The sequence below is a fragment of the Hyperolius riggenbachi genome, chromosome 3 (genome assembly GCF_040937935.1).
Source record: "Hyperolius riggenbachi isolate aHypRig1 chromosome 3, aHypRig1.pri, whole genome shotgun sequence".
Lineage (NCBI taxonomy): Eukaryota > Metazoa > Chordata > Amphibia > Anura > Hyperoliidae > Hyperolius > Hyperolius riggenbachi.
In genome coordinates, this window is record NC_090648.1 from 307,002,220 (window position 1) to 307,024,037 (window position 21,818).

General features: G+C 42.5%; 1 protein-coding gene across 1 annotated transcript in view; it reads left to right on the plus strand.

Moving 5' to 3' along the window:
* Positions 1–362: 362 nt before the first annotated feature.
* The window catches only part of KRR1 (KRR1 small subunit processome component homolog), a 37,895-nt gene continuing 16,439 nt past the window's right edge, over positions 363–21,818 (plus strand). Inside the window, exons 1-7 of the mRNA XM_068276652.1 lie at positions 363–521; positions 4,113–4,291; positions 6,382–6,516; positions 7,068–7,193; positions 7,312–7,395; positions 11,969–12,025; positions 13,726–13,896. Coding sequence (XP_068132753.1) covers positions 461–521; positions 4,113–4,291; positions 6,382–6,516; positions 7,068–7,193; positions 7,312–7,395; positions 11,969–12,025; positions 13,726–13,896 — 813 coding nt within the window. The 5' untranslated portion in view covers positions 363–460. The remainder of the gene's footprint in view (positions 522–4,112; positions 4,292–6,381; positions 6,517–7,067; positions 7,194–7,311; positions 7,396–11,968; positions 12,026–13,725; positions 13,897–21,818) is intronic.

Genomic DNA, 21,818 nt, shown 5'->3' on the forward strand with positions numbered 1-21,818 from the left:
GACACAGGAAGCATATATTAGTACAGAGATGATGCACAGCATAGTCTGCCGCAGGCTGCTCTCTAGCAGCACCAGAGGGCACCCCCAGCCCAGCCAGGCTGGACGGCTCCTTCCAGGGGGGGGAAGTTGTTGCATCCGATGTCTTTAACCCCTAAGCTGCCGGCAAATTTTCTAAAAAGCAGCAGGCCAGGCAGTAGGATCTATCCAGCAGCAAGGAACACAGTGAAGCATCCATCATTCCAGTCACCAGTGACCTCCCCATGACACAGGAAGCACTCTGCAGCCAGCCAATAACAGTGGAACAGGAAACACCCTCAGCCAGCCTGTTGCATGTGTGAAGAAATCCCGTGAGTGTGTAACTCTACACAATTTTGATACTGCGCATGTGCAGACACAACACCGGAAGATGTGTAATGGTGCACACTGCACCACCAATGTTTAGGTCACACGCAGTGGCAGCATGGCGGAAGACAGTCGGGATTCCCGGTCTGGTAGAAAGAGACAGCAAGAGGCCAAGCCCAGTGAGTGAGGCGCAGTGCAAGCTGTTGTGCTGACAATGAAGCTGTCTGTTTAGTATAATGTGGCTGCTGTGCGTATACACTGCTTGGAGGCGCTCACTAGCAGCTGGCCACTCATTGCATGGCACATGTAGTGGCTCTTATGTATGTCCAGACTTTCATATCTATCTATCTATCTATCTATCTATCTATCTATCTATCTATCTATCTATCTATCTATCTATCTATCTATCTATCATTTTTATAAACTGCAGCACAGCAGCCACACACTACTTCTACTTTTGTGACTATGGGATCAGAACCTCATTAGAAATGTTGGTTCAGAATTCCTTTCATTATTGTACTCATAATATCCGCTAGTACATGGAAAGAGTCACTTTAAATTTTCTGCTATATGCCTGTGAGCGATTTGTGCAATAGTGCTGCTTGCGTTCAGCTGCGAGTTGTCAGTCAGCTGCATGAAACTAGCAGCATGAACATTTATTTTGTTTATTTCTATACCACATAATATCGTATGTAAGTAAACCCTATAAGAAAGGGCATAAAGCACACCTGAAGAGGAATACAGAGGCTGCCATATTTATTTCCTTTATAACCATGCATATTGCTTGGTTGTCCTGCTGATCCTCTGCCTCCAATGCTTGGTACACACGATGCAATTTTCTGACAGATTTACTGTCATATTGGCTATTTCCAACGTGTCCGATCTGATTTGCAACTGATTTTTCCATAGCAGTGAATGGAAAATCGATGGAATGGAAAATTGATCGTAAATCAGATCAGACATGCTAGAAATCGTTGATCTGACAGTAAATCTGTCAGAAAATTGTGTTGTGTGTGTGCCTAGCATAATGCCTGGTACAAACTATGCAATTTCCCTTCAGACAGGTCCAATCGATAATTTCCAACATGACTGATTGTTTTTTTGATCACTTAAATGCAAAATCGATTCCAAAAAAAAAATTGGAAATCGGGTCAGAACTGTTGGAAAATAATCAATTAGACCTGTCTATCTAACTGGAAATGTCATGATGTGTACCAGGCATAATACTTTTAGCCATAGACTTTGAAGCATGGAGATAAGGTAAGATCACCAGGCAACTCACTTTTTTTTTTTTTCTTTTTTTAAGAAATAAATCTCACAGCTCCATTTGCCTCTCACTTCAGGTCCCCTTTAACCTCCCTGGCGGTAAGTCCTAGCACTTTGCTAGCTGCGTGTGCACTCTTAACGCCGCCGCTCCGTGCCGATTAGCTGCCTCCGCTCGTCGCGCGCGCGCCCCCCACCCCCAGACCCCGTGCGATTGGCCAGGCAGTGCTGAGGGTAGATTGGGACTCCCAATGACGTCACGACGTCGGTGTCATCATGGCGATGGGGGAAGCCCACCAGGAAATCACGTTCTTTGAACGGGATTTCCTGATCGGAGATCGCCGGAGGCGATCGAAGAGGGCGGGGGGATGCCGCTGCACAGCGGCTATCGTGTAGCGAGCCCTGGGCTCGCTACATGGTTTTAAAAAAACCTGCTCTGCTGCCCCCTGGCGGTTTTTAATAGACCGCCAGGGGGGTTAACTCAGGCCCCGCTGGGCCGATTTGCATAATTTTTTTTTTCTACACGCAGTTAGCACTTTGCTAGCTGCGTGTGCATGACGATCACTGCCGTTACCCGCCGATCCGTCGCGCCGCAGCGGCCCCCCCAGACCCAGTGTGCTGCCTGGCAAATCAGTGCCAGGCAGCGCTGTGGGGTGGATCTGAGTCCCCTTTGATGTCACGACGTCGGTGACGTCATCCCGCCCGTCGCCATGGCGACGGGGGAAGCCCTCCAGGAGATCCCGTTCTTAGAACGGGATCTTCTGATCGCCTGAGGCGATCGGAGGGGCTGGGGGATGCGGCTATCATGTAGCGAGACCTTGAAATTTTTTTTTTTTTTTTAAACGGCTTTGCTGCCCCCTGGCGGATTTTAATAGACCGCCAGGGGGGTTAACTCAGGCCCCGCTGGGCCGATTTGCATAATTTTTTTTTTTCTACACGCAGTTAGCACTTTGCTAGCTGCGTGTGCATGACGATCACTGCCGTTACCCGCCGATCCGTCGCGCCGCAGCGGCCCCCCCAGACCCAGTGTGCTGCCTGGCAAATCAGTGCCAGGCAGCGCTGTGGGGTGGATCTGAGTCCCCTTTGATGTCACGACGTCGGTGACGTCATCCCGCCCGTCGCCATGGCGACGGGGGAAGCCCTCCAGGAGATCCCGTTCTTAGAACGGGATCTTCTGATCGCCTGAGGCGATCGGAGGGGCTGGGGGATGCGGCTATCATGTAGCGAGACCTTGAAATTTTTTTTTTTTTTTTAAACGGCTTTGCTGCCCCCTGGCGGATTTTAATAAACCGCCAGGAGGGTTAAAGGACACCTAAAGTGAGAGAGATTGTGTCTACAATATTTATTTCATTTTAAACCTTGATATTCTCTTTATCCAGTTTCTTTGTTTGACTCAAACAATTCTTCTGATAAAGGGATAAACGTTGACCTGTTAAAGTGGACCTGAACTCTTGTTTAGGACTGAAGGAAAACTTAAAGAAATGCACCCTGAATGTATTTAGAGAGTTTAGTCTGTGTAATTCCCCCTCATTTGTGTCTATTCACAAGTTGTAATTTGATTCTCCCCTGTGATACATGACTGCCTATGGCAGATAAGCCCATTTGAAAGCACAGGGTGTTAATGTCTGCTGCCATGAATCAGAAAGTAGAAACTGTACACATTTTTTTTTTTAGGATTTGTATCGGATACGTTTTTTTGTTTTGTTTTTTTTTGCTTAAAGGTTATTATGGTGTTGTGTATCTTTTAGAGCAGAGAGGAGTTCTAAGTTCAGGTCCACTTTAAGGTTCGTACACCTGTTCTATCAGTGTTAGCGGTTGCCTGATTAGTAGGGTGACGCTGCAGGAGCTAGCGCTGTCCAGACACATTGCTTAAAGTGGACCCAAATTAAAAATGCAAGATTTCAGAAATAAAATCTATTTTCTAAATTATAATAAATAGCAGCCTTTTTTCAGCTGCATGATGACAAATATAAAATATTTTACATTTATTAAAGGAACCCCTCCCTTCCTTTCATATTGCCGGGACAGAATCCGTCAGAATGGTGCAGTAGGTGGTGTCCAGCAAAAGGGGAATTGCTAATGGCTGCCACCTGTATAACCCTATTTATAAAAAGAGAAGGGTGAAAAGCATGCACTGAAATGCTCTTAGGCTTGAAGGAGTGTATTTATCTTTGTATGTGTCAGAGTGGTGCAACTAAATATTTTGAATTAAAAAAATGTTTGGTTTGGGTCTGCTTTAACGTCAAGCAATGCCATGGCAGATTGCTAGATGACATCATGGGACAGTTGCACACATGCTAGATTCTCAACTGAAACGGCACAGCAGGATCGCCTCAAACCAGTTTCCTTTAGTGAGTACAAGTCTATAGTGCAGCAATGAATTTTCACATTATTTTATACAATTTCATCCTTTAGCCATTGTCCTAGTCTCCCTGCTGTGGTGTTCACACTTAGCATACAGTTGCTGTTTATGGAGGTGTGACCTGTATTTGTTTTTATTTTTGAAGTTGTGGCTGAATCCGAGCTTCTCACCGTCCCAGATGGCTGGAAGGAAGAACCTTTCACTAAAGAGCATAACCCCAGAGGATTGCTGGAGGAGAGCAGCTTTGCTACACTGTTCCCCAAATATAGAGAAGCTTACCTAAAAGAATGCTGGCCATTAGTACAGAAAGCACTGGGTGAATGTGTGAGTATTGGCAACATTGTATTTATTAGTTTGAGCAAGCAGTTTTTTTTTTGGGGGGGGGGGGGGTTGCCAACATTGTATTTATTTGAACAAGCAGTTTTTATGGGAGGTACTGTATATTTTGTGGATATTGCGTCACAATATTAACAATACCTGTCACAGATTAACCACTTCGGTACCAGCAGTCTCTGCCTCTGGCCCCTGAAGGACCAGAGAATGCTGGCACCAAAAATCGGGGCTCACCAACGTTGCCCGCACAAAATCACCGCTACCGCCGTTCACCTGTCGTCCCAGTCCACTTTCTCTGCTGTCGCTATGACTGCTATGATTGCTCGCAGTGATCATGGGGTCAAATGTACAGCTTGTATGTATATTTTTTATGATAGGTAAAAAAAACCAAATCTCATGTAAGGGCCTGTTTCCACTACACGCAGAATGGATGCAGAAAAACTGACTCCAATGAAAGCCTATGGGCATGTTTACACCAAATGCAATTTTTCTGATGCAGATTTTCCCATAGGCATTCATTGGAGTCAGTTTTTCTGCATCCATTCTGCGTGTAGTGGAAACAGGCCCTTAGAAAACTTCAGAGAAAAGTTTACTGGATCATGAGTTCCTATCCCATGCTAATGGACCACTCTATAGTAGGAAAGGACTGATGCCATCTTTTGTAGTTCCTGTAGTAGAGCCTCCTGCTCATTCTCCCCTCACCATATAAACAAACAGGCTGCTTCACAGAGAACCAAGCTCCGTAGTTTGTATAGAGATCATCCTAAAATGCTTATCCAAATAGATCTCGAACAGTTTTCAGGTGACTGTTGTTTAAAATGTTGCTGAGCTTCAGCAAATAAATATTACTTATCCTCTTAGGCCCAACGAATATCTGGACAACTCTGCAGTTACTGTTTACAGCTGAACACTTTTTAGTATTTGTGCTGTACAGGTTTAGGCTGTGGGACGTTGTGTTTTAATGCAACGTTAAAGTCACAACGTGTCTGCGTTAAGAGGTAACGCACTGCAAGCAGTGAGTTACCACAATGCAACATTTTTCAACGCGACTTTAACGTCGCACTGTGAACGGCCCATAGGATTAGCATTGCAGTGCGGTAAGCTGCGTTATAAGACTTTATAACGCAGCTCCGCAACATCCCACTGTGAATGCGACCTAAATCTAGAGCTGTGCTGAATAACGTCATGCACTTTGTAATAAGTTGTTTTGTCACAAAGCATGTAGAATTTTTTTTTTTTTTTTTACTCCTTTCCTGACCATTTTACTTCAATGTAAGGACACACCTTAATTTTGTCATTTATAACTCATTTGTGATTCTCCTGGGTGAAAATAGTGTGAGTACAGGTGTTGTTGACAATCCATTTTTGTTGAACTGCCAACTATGGGCCCTATTGTTACTCTTTTATTGCCCCCCCCACCCCCTCTGCAGCAGGGCATTTTTCAGGCTGCATGAAGCTGCCCCCCTACAGTGTCAGAAGATATAAAAATTCTATCATAATTGGTTAGTGCTACGTTTGTGCTGCAAAAAATATTTGTGCTGCTTTTATTATTTTGAAGATAATAGCACTTATTATTTACAGAACATACCAGCACCTAGCCCACATACAACAATTTGCAGCACAAATGAGCACATGCACAGCACTTCCCACCCATACCAGTTTCATGTCTGTAGGTTGCCGTACGGGGGCTGGGTGATGGTATGGTTTTGGAAATGAGTGCTATTATTTTCAAAATGATAGCGGCACAAATTCTCATTTTTGCAGCACAAATGTAGCACTAACCAAGCATGATGGAATTTTTATTTGTGCTGATAGTAGGGGGGGCAACTTCACGAAGCCTATTTTCCACTTATCCTCCCCCCTCCCCAGTCTAGAGTTGAGAACAGAATAATCCTATTTGGGGTGTAGCTGAACTGTATGTCTTTACAGCAATTTGTTCTTAAATGATCTCTAATAATCGTGTTGGATGATAGTTATTGCAAGTGTATATGCTCCTTTACTGACAACCCTAGAGTGTATAATATGTACTAAATGGCTATGGTTATCTGGGAAATAATACATTTGTAAATTCCATGTTTCAGTTTCTGAAGGCAGAATTAGATTTAATTGAAGGCAGTATGACAGTAGCCACTACCAAGAAGACATTTGACCCCTATGCTATTATAAGAGCAAGAGACTTGATAAAGCTGTTGGCGAGAAGTGTGCCATTTGAACAGGTGAGTGTGATTGGTCTTTGTCTCGTTGTATTGCGTTATTACTATTATTTAGTATTTATGTAGCACTGACCTCTTCCACAGGTTTCTTACAGATATACATATAGTCTTGTACCTTTAAATGATGATGCTAAACTATACTGGCCACTTGCCTTTTGATTGCTGAGTGACTACCACTCTTGCCTTGCAGTTCTAGGTACTGCATGGATCTGCTCATGGAGTATGGTGGGGTTTTTTTCTTTGTAGGAGTGTTCTTTTGCATCCCAAATACTGGAAGGACAATTGGGTTTCCCCTAAATAGGCTTTGGATGTGGTAGGAAAGTTCATTAGCTCCTTTGAGGAATAGTGAGAGATGTGAGGAGTTAGGATATTCTGCAAAGTGCTTTGGGATATGCTGGTGCCATTTGTCTGATGTATGCAGTTGCTTAATGTATTTTGTTCTCTGGTACTATTTATACAGAAAAGTGTTGTGTTTTTTTTTTTTTTTTTGTTTTGTTGCTTATACAAGAAAAGGCAGTAGTTTATAATTGTTACTTCAACTTCCTTCACTTCAGGCTGTAAGGATTCTCCAAGATGACATGGCTTGTGACATTATTAAAATAGGCACATTGGTTCGAAACAGGGAAAGGTTTATCAAAAGAAGACAGCGACTTCTAGGACCTAAAGGATCAACTTTAAAGGTGTGTGTGTGTGTGTGTGTTGTTTTTTATTTATTTATTTATTTATTTTTATTTTTTTAAATAATTTCAATGAATACAAGAAAACCATTTTTACAAGGATTTTTGTACTTTTGTTTAGGCTTTGGAGCTTCTTACTAACTGTTATATAATGGTCCAAGGTAATACCGTTTCTGCTCTGGGTCCATTTGGTGGCCTTAAAGAGGTAAACATGTTTTTCTTTTGGTTGGCTTACTTGTTGTCTTGTTTTTGATAAGTTAATACTGTGTCAATATGACTAAAAGCCTTAAATATGCAGCTAGTTAAATATTGTAAAACTTGGCTTTGGATGATTCACTAAAAACTGTAAGTACTACAAAAGTGCAAGTGTAAATAACATAAACCACAACAAACTAGGAGTCAGAAGGTAAGATGACCCTTCAGCATAATGTAGCCGCTTTCAGATATCTGCCTGGGGCTAGCGGCTCACTAGGCAGAAACACTAGCATAGTCTATGGGCCGCATGTAAAAAGGCATACATGTGCGTTTTACAATGTGTGTTTTTGAAAACGCACAACTTGCTGCATAATTTTCAAAAACACATTTGAAACACGCTGCGGGTAGCGATCTGTGCTACCCCCAGCGTGCAGAACTAGCATCCAGCCACCCTGGGGAATCCCTGGGCAGCGGATCAGTGGGGCAGAGTTCTGCTGGGCTGGCGGGGGCTCCCCCCTTCTATGCGGTGGGCGGGGGGGGGTCCCTTTCTGTATGGGAGTTGTCCCCTTTCTGTGCTGGCTGGTGGCCGGGCGGGGGCTCCCCCTCTATGCAGTGGGCAGGGGGGGGGGGGGGGTCACCTTCTGTACGGGCTGGTGGCCGGGCGCGGACTCCCCCCTCTGTGGGGGAGTCCCCTTCTATGCGGGCGGGCTGTGGGTGGCCTCTCTCCCTCCCACCATCTCCTCTCCCTCCGGATCCACTCTTCTTCAAACACCCACGATCTGAAGCCCTTTGAGGTCTACTCGCCCGAGGGCTCTCTCCAGCGGCGGCAGCAGCAGCATTTCCACTTCCATCGCCGAAGTCCCGGTCTGTGTAGTTACAGTACTAGGCTTGGTGACGTCACCAAGCCTCGTACTGTAACTACACAGAGAACGAGACTTCGGCAATGGAGGAGGAAGTGCTGCTGCTGCCGCCGCTGGAGAGAGCCCTCGGGTGAGTAGACCTGCCACAAACGTGCATCAATTTTATTGGAATTCCACGTGAAAGACCAATACAAAGTGATGTACATGTGAGAAGTGGATCGAAAATCATACATCATCCCAAACATTTTTTTCAAATAACTGCAAAGTGGGGTGTGCGTAATTATTCGGCCCCCTGAGTCAATACTTTGTAGAACCACCTTTTGCTGCAATTACAGCTGCCAGTCTTTTAGGGTATGTCTCTACCAGTTTTGCACATCTAGAGACTGAAATCCTTGCCCATTCTTCTTTGCAAAACAGCTCCAGCTCAGTCAGATTAGATGGACAGCGTTTGTGAACAGCAGTTTTCAGATCTTGCCACGGATTCTCGATTGGATTTAGATCTGGACTTTAACTGGGCCATTCTAACACATAGATATGTTTTGTTTTAAACCATTCCATTGTTGCCCTGGCTTTGTTTAGGGTCATTGTCCTGCTGGAAGGTGAACCTCCGCCCCAGTCTCAAGTCTTTTGCAGTCTCCAAGAGGTTTTCTTCCAAGTTTGCCCTGTATTTGGCTCCATCCATCTTCCCATCAACTCTGACCAGCTTCCTTGTCCCTGCTGAAGAGATGCACCCCCCGAGCATGATGCAGCCACCACCATATTTGACAGTGGGAATGGTGTGTTCAGAGTGATGTGCAGTGTTAGTTTTCTGCCACACATAGCGTTTTGCATTTTGGCCAAAAAGTTCAATTTTGGTCTCATCTTACCAGAGCACCTTCTTCCACATGGTTGCTGTGTCCTGCACATGACTTGTGGCAAACTGCAAACAGGACTTCTTATGCTTTCTGTTACTAATGCCTTTCTTCTTGCCACTCTTCCATAAAGGCCAACTTTGTGCAGTGCATGACTAATAGTTGTCCTATGGACAGAGTCTCCCACCTGAGCTGTAGATCTCTGCAGCTCGTCCAGAGTCACCATGGGCCTCTTGACTCCATTTCTGATCAGCGCTACCCTTGTTCAGCCTGTGAGTTTAGGTACACGGCCTTGTCTTGGTATATTTACAGTTGTGCCATACTCCTATTTCTGAATGATCGCTTGAATAGTGCTCCGTGGGATGTTCAAGGCTTTGGAAATCTTTTTGTAGCCTAAGCCTGCTTTAAATTTCTCAATAACATTATCCCTGACCTGTCTGGTGTGTTCTTTGGACTTCACGGTGTTGTTACTCCCAAGATTCTCTTAGACAACCTTTGAGGCCCTCACAGAGCAGCTGTATTTGTACTGACATTAGATTACACACAGGTGCACTCTATTTAGTCATTAGCACTCATCAGGCAATGTCTATAGGCAACTGACTGCACTCAGATAAAAGGGGGCTGAATAATTATGCACACACCACTTTGCAGTTATTTATTTGTAAAAATGTTTGGAATCATGTATGATTTTCGTTCCACTTCTCATGTGTACAACACTTTGTATTGGTCTTTTACGTGGAATTCCAATAAAAATGATTCAGGTTTGTGGCAGTAATATGACAAAATGTGGAAAACTTCAAGGGGCCGAATACTTTTGCAACCCACTGTACCTGGCTACACATCTGGGTCTTATACTCACCATTGGCGTGCTGATCCCTCGTCGTGTACCTCTGATTGCTTACCCAGTGCCTTCTTCCATGTCCCTTGGCGGATTTTGCTTCTCCCTCGGCGATGACATGTGTTCCACCGATCGGCGTTGATGACACCAGGGTCACACAGCGTCATCAACATCTTGCAGCAAACATTTTTTTTTTATTATTGAATTCAATACAATATTGCATTCAATAAAAAAAAAAAAAAAAAAAAAAAAATTTATTGCAAAAAAAAATGGTTGAAGATTATTGGAAATTAATTGAAACACTTTTTGCACGGAAATCCTGGGAAATTGAACACCAGGGTGGTTAACCCGAGCATAACATACTGTATATAACATATAGGCCATAGAGGTCTCTGACTCCTAGATTGATGTGGCCTGTGTTATTTACACTTGTACTTTGCAGTTTTGTTGTCCTTATAGTTAGCGAATTATTAAAATCTACGTTTAGATTATGGAGTGGATTTTTAATCTTGACACGGTTTGTTTCTCTTGGTATTTGTGTTTTTAATGAGATCAGTGCTTTGTCAGATGTTGAAAAAGAAATGCAGATAGTCCTTTAAAGTGGTGTAAAACTAATGTTCATATCTGGTCTAAAACATTAAAGCAAAGCTGAAGTGAATTTTAAAAAAATCAGATACTCTCATATGGAGAGGGAAGGCTCTGGGTCCTGTAGAGCCTTCCCATTTCTGTCACGGTCCCCTCATTCCAGCACCGGCATCCCCGTTAGACTGCTCTGTGATGCTTTGGGCGACAGGCTGCTCCATACTGCAGAGGCATACGTGCACTCTAGCGCATGCGCAGTATGGAGCCACCTGTCTTTCGGGAGCACTCGGGCTCCTGAAGCCTCCCGTTATGGCAGATTTGAACAAGGGTGACAGTGCTGGAACAAAAGGACTGTGAGAGCAACGGGAAGGCTCTGTAGGATCCAGAGCTTTCCCTCTCCATAGGTTTCTGTTTTTCTTATTTAAATTCACTTCAGATTTGCTTTAAACACAAAAATAAAACTGATAGGAAAAAGTTACTAGAAGGGTTCACACTCAACTTTCACTTCGCTGCAAAACTAATTGATTATTTTTACATAATTAGCAGGTGGTGTTGAGCTGTATTTGCAGAGTAAACAATGGCTTTTTTATTTAATAAAGCAAACCTCTGCGGCTGAGAGCACACTAGGCAGTGCAGAAAGTCTTTTTATCTTTTGGGGTGTTTTTGTATATGTTTGTTGCATTTTGTTTTTTTTTTACATTTTTCATGCATTTTTGGTGAGTTTGCTCTTTTTTTTTTTCTCTATGTGCATTTACATGTGTTTTTCTGAAAATTGTGCATTTTTCAAAATGCACAATGTAAAACGCACTATGTGGTTTTTACATGCGGCCCATATACTTTCATTAACGGCTAAAAAGCTAGCATTTTCTGCAGTGCTATTGTTTCTGCCTAGTGTGTTCCTAGCCTGAGGAAAAACAAAAGTAATTACTTGAAATAAAGATATTTATGATGATTCTTAAAACAGTTGATGCATATTCTCTGCCTGGAATCTGATGTAAAAAGGTGCAATAAAGCTTTATGGCTAGTTCAGTGCTCAGTTGGGTTGCAGAATAAATCTGCATGACCATTGACCAAAATGACCATTGTGAACCTAGCTTTAGGGTCCTTATACACTAGGTGCAGCAACGTGGTGTGATCTGAAACAACCAGAGCAACGCCTGTTATAGCTGCGGTGCAACTCAAGAGAAAAAAAAATGTATGTGCTACTTGCGGGATTAACGTGAAAGTAACACGTTCCATTAATTGTAGTGGCCACTGCGACGAGCTGGGGGGGGAGGGGGGAATACTGCGGCGCAACGTGGTAATTGTAAAAGGACCCTCATGGGTAATGTAAACATAACTTAATGAAGCACATACTAACAAATTAAAAAATATTGATTGCACAAATACACTGAAGGTAGCTTTCTAATTTTTTTTTTTTTTTTGTTGTTATTCATTTAACTTTATTCATAGGTGAGGAAAGTTGTTCTGGACACAATGAAGAATATCCATCCGATATACAACATTAAAGTAAAGTAATCGATTTATCTTTTTTTGTTGTTTGTTTACCTCTGATGAGCCGCATCTAAGAAAAAAATTAGTTTGTGGTTGGTCATTGAAATAGTGTTTGGTTTTTTAATGCTGAAAACCATTCTCTACACGAAGCAACCTTTTTGGAGGGCTTCTGTCATAAAGGGAATCTGAAGCGAGAGGTATATGGAGGCTGCCATATTTATTTCCTGTTAAAAAATATCCTGCTGATCATGTCTCTAATGCTGGGCGTACACGGCTCGATTTTTGCCGCTTGACCGATTCCCCGCTCTATTCCACATACGATTCTCTTATCTTCCACTCCTTTTTCTTATCGTTTTGCATTGTCTTCAATGCGGAATCGAGTGGCAAAACAATCGGGCCGAAGAATGGACATGTCGGAAATTATCTATCGAGCAATCTAAATGGTTCAGAATCGAGCCGTGTATTCCCAGCATAATACTTTTAGCCACAGACCCAGAGCAAGCCTGCAGATCAGATGTGTCTGCCAAAAATCTGACAAGATTAGCTGCATGCTTGTTTCAGGTGTGAATCAGACACTACTGCAGCCAGAGAACAGCAGGACTGCCAGGCAACTGGTATTGTTTGAGGAAATAAATAAGACTCCATATAACACTCGCTCCAGGTTCCGTTTTAAGGCTACCAAACACTATTGGATGTATAGTTAAATTTGTAATGATCAGGATTTGTCTGTATATTACCAAATTTACTTTTATTGGTTAAAAGTATAAGGGCTGATCCACTCCACTTTTGAAAAACACATTCTCATTCACTTCAATGAGAATTGCAGCAAAACATGCATTGTTTTAAAGTAAATATGCTAGCTTCATATCCTTTTTCACCTCATTTTCATCATCCCCCGCAAATTAGACAGTGTGTTATATATTATATTTTTGCTACAAAAGATGTGCTAGGGCTTATTTTCAGGGGATGTCTTATAATTTGTATAATCACCATGTAGAATGAAGAGCAGGTAGGATATAATGATGCCTCTTGTATGAGCTTCCACACAGACATACTATTAGATGGCACGCACGGTAATGTACGGTACTGATCAGGCACCTGCCCTGTCACTCCTGCACACAGCTGATAACCTTGCTGTATGCAGGGATGACAGGACCAGTGCCCAATTTGCACTGCACTGCTGTGTCCTCGCTTTTCTGGCCTCCTCTCCCTCCTCTGGATTGCACTGTGGGGGGTTGCATAGCCATCGCGCTGTGAAAAGCCGCGCATAACGGTAGGGTGAGCTCTGTTAGGCTGGTATAGTCCCCGTTCGACGTCACAGGCACAAGAGTCTGTCACACACAGTGCAGCCAGCGCACGGAGCAGGTACCGTACGTGCCACCCCAACATCCTAGGCGATAGGTAGGGCTTATATTTTGAGCATGCCGAAAATTGCAGCTAGGGCTTATTTTCAGGGTAGGGCTTATTTTTGGGGAAACATGGTAGATTTCTGCTGTCTGTGCACGGTGTATGATTTAGTAAATAACCTACTGTAAAAATCTGAATGAAATATTCAGCTTTTATGTTTAAGACAATCCTTAAGATAAATCATGCTATAACCTTTAAATGAGGATATTTTGACAGTGTTTTTTTTTAACCAATATAATAATCTCTAGCAAGATGTAGAATTACTGTTGTGTGAGTTTGATTGTTTTATTTCTGTTTGTTATCCACAGGCTTTAATGATTAAACGAGAGTTGGCTAAAGACCCGGATCTGAGAACAAAGAGCTGGGACAGATTCCTACCCAAATTTAAACACAAAAATGTGAGCAAGAGGAAAGAACCGAAGAACAAAAAAGTCAAGAAAGAATATACACCATTCCCACCTCCACAGCCAGATAGCAAGGTATGGTCATTTTACACTGCAATTCTAATCCAAACATTCTAAGGTTGGGTTCATTAAAGCAACATAAAGCAGATACAGCGGCAGTAGTTGCAGTAGAATGGTATGAACAGTTCTGTTGTGTACATATTGCTTACACAGTCAATATAATTTTTTTCCCCAGGTCATCTCAGGACAGCACACAAGAGCGATATCCTGTCCACCCCACTCTGGACAGGAAGTAGAATAAAATATTCAAATTAGCCACAAGGTATATATGTGCTGCAATCCCACACTCTGTTTACTGTCCATTCAGGAGTAGGATCCCTGGGGCTGGAGATTGCTATCTATGTCAGATGGCAGGGGCAGCAGCCAGTGGATGTTCTCCTGTTATGCTTCAGGTCAGAGGGGATCTGAGCGGGGACTGCATGGCATTTTCCCTATATAACCATGGCTTAATTGTGCAAGGAACAGACAATCAGGGAGGAGTCTCCAACACTGTTAAAGTGGATCCGAGATGAACTTTTACTCCTTGCATAATTGTGTTCCTTACATATAGTTTATAGGGCATTCCTCAAGCCAAATACTTGTTTTTTGTTTTAATACCCTAATTTCCTATAAACTAAACAAGCCACACCCACAGCTTCTCCAGAGTGCCTTGGCGCTTGCAAGGGATTGTGGGATTTCAGTCTGGGCAGGTGAAAAAGGTGTTACTAGCTATAGATTTCAGAGGCAGAGTTTTCACAATCTGAGAGCTGCAGTGCAGATACAGATCAGTTGCCTGTGTAATGGAGGAGATAAGAGTGGAGTTTTCACAGAATATGCAGATTAGCATGCCTAGATACAGATAAGCTTGCCTGTGTGTGTGATTGTGTAATAGTGACAAGCAGAAAACATGTCTGCTCCCATTGTATCACAGGAAAAAATATTAATATACTGTTGAAGCTGTTTGAAGATAGATTTGCTGTGTAAACTATCTAAACTTTAGATAAGATATATAGACAAGTCACTTGTTATATTTAGTTTTTCATCTCGGATCCGCTTTAAGACTTTCTACATTGAGATCAGAATTGTCCTCTGCGTTTCAGGCTATTAAAGTTCCTGCAGTGGCATATCTGCATTCATGTTTTGGTGATCCTTGTAGTGACTGTGCACTCAAGAATACCTAGGTAAACAGAGAAACCAGGAGCCCAATGGTGTAGTATCGTTAAATGGTAAGTTGCATCTATATGCAACTATACCGACATGAGTGGGTTGCAGATCCCTGCAACCATTGTATAAGACAGTGGAAAATTAGCTGGGACATAGATCTGTGTTTTTCAGATATACTTTACAACTCCTTGGTATCTGAATATTGTTTTTCAGGTTTTAACAGAGGCTTTGTAGCCATCATGTATCCCAGAATAGCGAGAGGATTGCAGGCTCTCTCTAGTAAAGAACTTTCTGCCTTACAATGGAAGACATACTTCCTTAGGGATCAATCATTCTTCTCAAGTTCTGTTCTAAATGAATCCTCAGATCTCAAGAAATGTCTCTTCCTTCCTTCTGTACCAATCTAGAGATCAAAAGGATGAATGTTCTCACTATCTGGATGGCAGATTTTGTAATTTGATTCCTGAACATTACATCTGTCTAGAGTAGATTGAGCTTCCTCCTAATTCTTATTTTCTGGAAAGTCTAGAGCCAATTAAACTTCATAAGCCTCTGGATACATCAGACAATTTCTCTAGCATTACCAACAAAATATCTCTCTATACTGAACCTTAAAACTTAACTTTTATTAGAAGTCTAAAAACTAAAAGCAAGGTGCTGGCTGAAAATACATGACTAAATTACACTTGCAAGTAATTGCTAGGGCTGCTCTGTCGGCAGTAAATGGACAACCTAAATTATCCTAGGCTCTATAGCATTACTATTTAAATATAAAATCACACAACCCCCACCAAACAACCCGACATGTTACACTTTAACTGAAGCTTTTTCAAGGGAAAAGTGCTAAGACCGTGCAAATAGTGATAAGGTGCGATAGTACATTGTAAAACAAGTATAAATGCCTATAGGCTTATGTCATTGTAACAGCCAAACGATTATGGCGGCTGGCTTCAGCTTTTATACCCTCCAAGGGGTTGGGGTTAGAAGCCACCTCCCCCTGACACTCCCTTCGGTCACTCCCTCCAAAAGGGCCAGCACTCCATTGGTTCTCGGCCATTTTAACCATTGAATGCACCAATAGGAATTTAGCATGTATAGTATAATGTAAAGTGAATGGACCCCTTATAGTCTGTCGCCATTCCCCAAAAATGATATATGTATACCTCTCCTCTCATCATATACGTGGATCGCATCAGAGGGGCGCTTCTAGTTAGGCCGCATCCATACGCGGCGAATGACGCCAAGTTTCGTAAAAGGAGCCCTCTGATTGGTTGCCAGGATCTCCTCCAAGTCACCGCACTCTGACCAATCAGTGCAGCACATCAGTGGAGGCCAGCGTCAGAGTGCTTCCGCATAGTGCGCCGTGGAGCGCACACGTCACATACCTTCGTCTATGGACTCTATGCTGCACATCCAGGCTATGATAGGCCAGACGGATGTTGCCATAGTAACCTCTCACCAACAAACCTAACCATGCACGGAGACCCAGCGTAATTTTAGACTCCCTAATGCGCTGCCTAATAAGTTACAGTCGCGCTATGCGGGGGATATAGCCATGGCAACGCCACTAGTATATAAACATTGCCTCTTAGCATCCCACATTTACCGCACATCATGGATGGAAAAGGGGGTGGCAGGGGGGAGGGGTGGAATAAAGGGGAACAAACATGTAAATAAACTATCAGAGTCCACTATACAGCTAAAATACCTAGCCAACATATCAGAAATGTGCTGATACAGTTAGGTAGATAGATATTGGAAACCTTAAAGGGGACACTAGATATAAAGAAGCATGAGACTGGGACCCGCATATAAGGGATCAGAAGAGACCCAACAGGGAGGAGTATGGAAAAAAAGAGGATATAATGTGCTTGGAGACCAGGGTGGAGTCTGAAAATTAACCAATCATATATACCGACTCAAAAGGGTGAGTATACAACACGTGGGGAGGAAGTACTGAGTTACCTATAACATGATTCATAAAAAGGGCAAAAAAGTAAAACCTTCATTGAGGCCATCCGGGCTCAGAGTGCCCAGTCTGTATATCCATCTGGATTCCAGTTGTCTTAACTTTTGATCCAGGTTACCCCCACGGGGTCCCAAATGCCATTGCTGAATCACCCAATATTTAAATGTATCAGTATAACCCCCATGTTTCTCATTAAAGTGGCGGGCCACAGAAGTATTTCGCTTGTGCTTTATGTCCCCAAGGTGTTCAACGATCCTTGTCTTTACTGCCCTTGTAGTTTCTCCGATGTACATTAGGGGACATGAGCATTGGATTGCATAGATTACCCCCTCTGAGTCAGTTATAGAAGTCAAATAGGTCAAATTTCCGACCATTCTATGGTGCAGTAAAATTACTACATTTCAGAACTTGGGGGCAGGTTTTACACTTGCCACATCTATGCATTCCATTAAGTCTATGGTCTAGCCAAGTCTTTTTCTTCAATTTCTCTGCTTGATTTATAGGTTTTGCCGGTAAAAACGAATGTACTAGGGCATCACCCAAATTTCTCCCTCTCCTATATGTAATTTGTGGTCTAGGAGGGATAAACTTTCTCACATCTCTATCCAATTGAAGTATGGGCCAGTGGGTGCCAATAATCTTCTTAATGATTGGTGACTGCTTTGTATAGGTACTAATAATCCTCATCACATCCGAGTTCGGTTCTGATTTCTCCTTTGGACGCAATAGCTCTGTTCTCTCAATGGACCTTGCTTTCAATTCTGCATCTATTAAGACTTTTTGGGCATAGCCCCGATCACTGAATCTTTTATGCAGGTTCTTGCATTCTTTATCAAATGCTGTAGGGTCAGAACAATTTCTCCGTGCATGGCGGAACTGACCCTTCGGAATCCCTCATTTTAGAGGGTCTGGATGATGACTCTCCCATGCCAGCAAAGAATTCGTCGATGTAGATTTACGGAAGATGCTCGTATCAAGGCCCCCACTATTGTTCTTTACAATATGTACATCCAGGAAGTCGATAGATGTGGAGCTAATTTCATGGGTGAAGAACATACCTATGTGTTTTTTGTTCAATTCCCCCACAAAGTCCAGGAACATATCCCTGGGGCCGTCCCACAAGATGAACACGTCATCTATGAAACGGCCCCAGAATAGAATGTGTGATGCATACACCGCCAGATCCTCACCGAAGACGATCACATCCTCCCACCAGCCTAGAAATAGGTTGGCATATGAGGGGGCACACGCCGTCCCCATAGCACAACCCCTTTCCTGTAGAAAAAACTGATTCTGGAAAAGAAAGTAGTTGTGTGTAAGTATATATCTCAAAAGATCCAAAAGAAATATTGGGTGCTCCCTGACGTTTATACTCCGAGACTTCAAGAAATAATCAACTGCACTAATCCCTAAATTGTGTTAAATATTATTATATAGGGATTCCACATCCAATGATGCCAGCCAAGTGTCAGCTGTAATTTTGATATCATGTAGCTTATTGAGTAGATCCATTGTGTCCCTCAAATACGATGGAAGACTTTCCACAAATGGTCTAAGAAAGAAATCGATATATCTACTTGTTTTCGGTTAAGCTGTTATTTCCTGCCACAATAGGTCTACCCGGTGGTAATTTCTCTAGCTTACAAGTTACATGGGAAGCAGTTACTAGGAACAGTGAATACCCATTTGACAAGAGCGGTTTCAACCTGTGCAGAGAGGCCGGCAACCACTACTGTACAGGTACAAGGCTGCCCACTGAAGAAGCAGGATATGTTTTTTGTATGTTAACTAATACCAATTTTTTTTTTTAATATTTTGGTGCAGAGTGTTGCAATTGTCCCTCCCTAATCGATTAGCCTTGTTTATACTCTCATGGGTGCTGTCCTGAGATGATCTGGGAAAGATAACATTACTTAGTATACAAAATATACTAGACATGGTAAAATACAGTACTGCTTAAAGTGAACCTGAGCCCAAGATCTGGTTCAAAAGAATTTCTTACCCTGCAGTGAGGGAAGCCTCCGGATCCTATTGAGGCTTCCCTCTCTTGTCTGCAGCCTCCCATTGCAGAGCGCGGCACCACTCCAAATCGGGGTCGCGCAGCTTTACTTCTGCATTAATGGCCGCTCTGTAGCCTTGTGAGCCCACCCGCTCATGCACTGTAGAACAGAGCCCGTGGCTCCGACTTACTGCGCATGTGCGGGGCGAGCTCAGAGGGCTATTGTGTGCCCCATGTACATGAAAGAGGAGCTGCGCAGCCCCGATCTGATAAGTGACAATGCATTGTTGCTAATCTTCCGGGGGGCTGCGCTTAGCAACGGGGGACAGCAGAATAGAGAGGGAAGCCTCAATAGGATCCTGAGGCTTCCCTCTCTTTAGGTAAGTATCTGGTTTTGTGTACCCGAGCTTCAGCTCAGGTACACTTTGTCTCATATACGCACTCCGCCACACTGCCAGTGCTCAAATCCATTCTCTCATTCAGTGTACCACACCCCTCTTATCCCAGGAGCTCACCAGATTCTCACCACCTCAAATGAACAGGTGGGACAAGTGCTTTATGAATCCCTTCACTTGAAAACAGGCTCTGGAAAATGTTTTAATATAGTAAAGACTTTATAAACCGGTATCTCCAATATACAATAAAAAAATGGCGTAAAATCATCACATTTAGACCCCTTATCGATATTAACCACTTCACCACTGAGGGGTTTTACTCCCTGAGCACCAGAGCAATTTTTACCTTTCAGCGCTCCTTCCATTCATTCGTCTATAACTTTATCATTACTTATCGCAATGAAATGAACTATATCTTGTTTTTTCCGCCACCAATTAGGCTTTCTTTAGGTGGGACATTATGTCAAGAATTATTTTTTTCTAAATGTGTTTTAATGGGAAAATAGGAAAAATGTGGGGAAAAAAATAATTATTTTTCAGTTTTCGGCCATTATATTTTTTAAATAATGCATGCTACTGTAATTAAAACCCATGAAATTTATTTGCCCTTTTGTCCCGGTTATAAAACAATTTAAATTATGTCCCTATCACAATGTTTGGCGCCAATATTTTATTTGGAAATAAAGGTGCATTTTTTTCAGTTTTGCGTCCATCCCTAATTACAAGCCCATAGTTTATAAAGTAAGTGTTACACCCTCTTGACATAAATATTTAAAAAGTTCAGTCCCTAAGGTAACTATTTATGTATTTTTTTTTAATTGTAAATTTTTGAAATTTTTTTTAATTACAAAAAAAAAAAATGGGGAGTGTGGGAGGTAATGAGTTAATTTTTTGTGTAAAAATCATTTATTTGTATGTGAAAAATGTGTAGGGTGTAGTCTACTATTTGGCCACAAGATGGCCACAGTAACTTTTTGCTTTAATGCGGAAGTATAAGGAGGCTGGACACGTGAGTTTTTTCTTACAATGATCGCGCTGCCCATAGGAGAGCAACGGATCATTGTGGGGCTTAGATCAACGAACGGGAATAGATTTTCCCGTTCATTGATCTCCGGGCGAGCGGGCGGCGGCGTGTTTACGAGCGGGTGCGCGGACAGCGTCGAACGCGGAAAGTACGGATTTCTCCGTCCCTGGGGGTTAAAGGATGGAAAAAGGGACGGAGAAATTCGTACGGGCGGGGGTAAAGTGGTTAAGATTGCATTTTTGCGCTCCCAGGAATTTTCAGTGGCCTCAAAAATGTGTGCACCGGTATCCACCCAGGCAGTGTGTATCGGTAGTTCATGGCCTGCTTGCTACGGTTCCTGCTGCGGGAGGATTCTTATTGGTTCACTGACTGGTGGACCAATGAAAATCCTTCCTACTGCTCAGGGACGATTTCCATTGGATTATTGCAAGTCAATTGTAGCATGATGCTTCTGATGGGGCTCTGTATGTATATGTATACCCGCATTGCTCAGCAGAGGTGGAATGCAAATGCTACGTCAATGGGAAAGAGTGAGTGGTGGTACAAAAACTGAACGGAAAAACGTATGCCATTGTTATAAACTGTTTAAACAGAAAACGCATCAGTTTTTTTTCATCTAGTACAGTGTGAACCCAGTCTGCATTAATTTCAATTTGCAGTCTGAAATTATCTGAAATAAGCGTTTCAAATTTGAAATTTCTGAAGTGTGTGCCAAGCTTTAGGTATGTTAGTCATACTAGGTCAAACATCTAGCAACATATGTAACAGCTTGCTAGTCTGTGAACATTTTAGCAAGAATTCCAAATGATTTGTTGAAGTCGTTTTTGTTCTATTTTGCTCATGTTAAATTTTAGCATGTTTAATTGAAGTGGTAGTGCACGATCAATACTCCTTGGACATGGGTTCAAATATAACAATTTCTGACATAGTTGCGGCAACAAGTTTCTTTACATTTTCTGCAGTCATGCAGCTTGAAACAATCCTCTTGTTACATTTTCCTACAGCTAAATATGTTTGGGGAGAGGGAAAAAATATCTGGAAAATTGATAAATACTAAAAGTACATGTATGCTTTTAATTCTGTTTTAGGTTTGCAGTGCATAGTTTGTCATTCATTGAAGGCTACACAGAGTAAGCTGTGGTTAAATGGCCTGCCTATAAAGATTAGATGCTAAAGTAAAACCAGTACCTTTCCTGTGGTAATCACTCTGAGGCACTGAGCTTTGTGTATTTTATCTTTCTGAGCTTGTTTTAACTTTGTTCTGTAAGGAGGTGAATGATGTATTAACCTTGTATTATGTTTTTCTTTTAACGTTGCTATCCATATATTTTACTGTTCCAAACAGGATTTTTCTAGGTTGGAGCCGTAGGGATTTCTGCAGCCTGGCTCTGTCCTGTCTGAATTTCA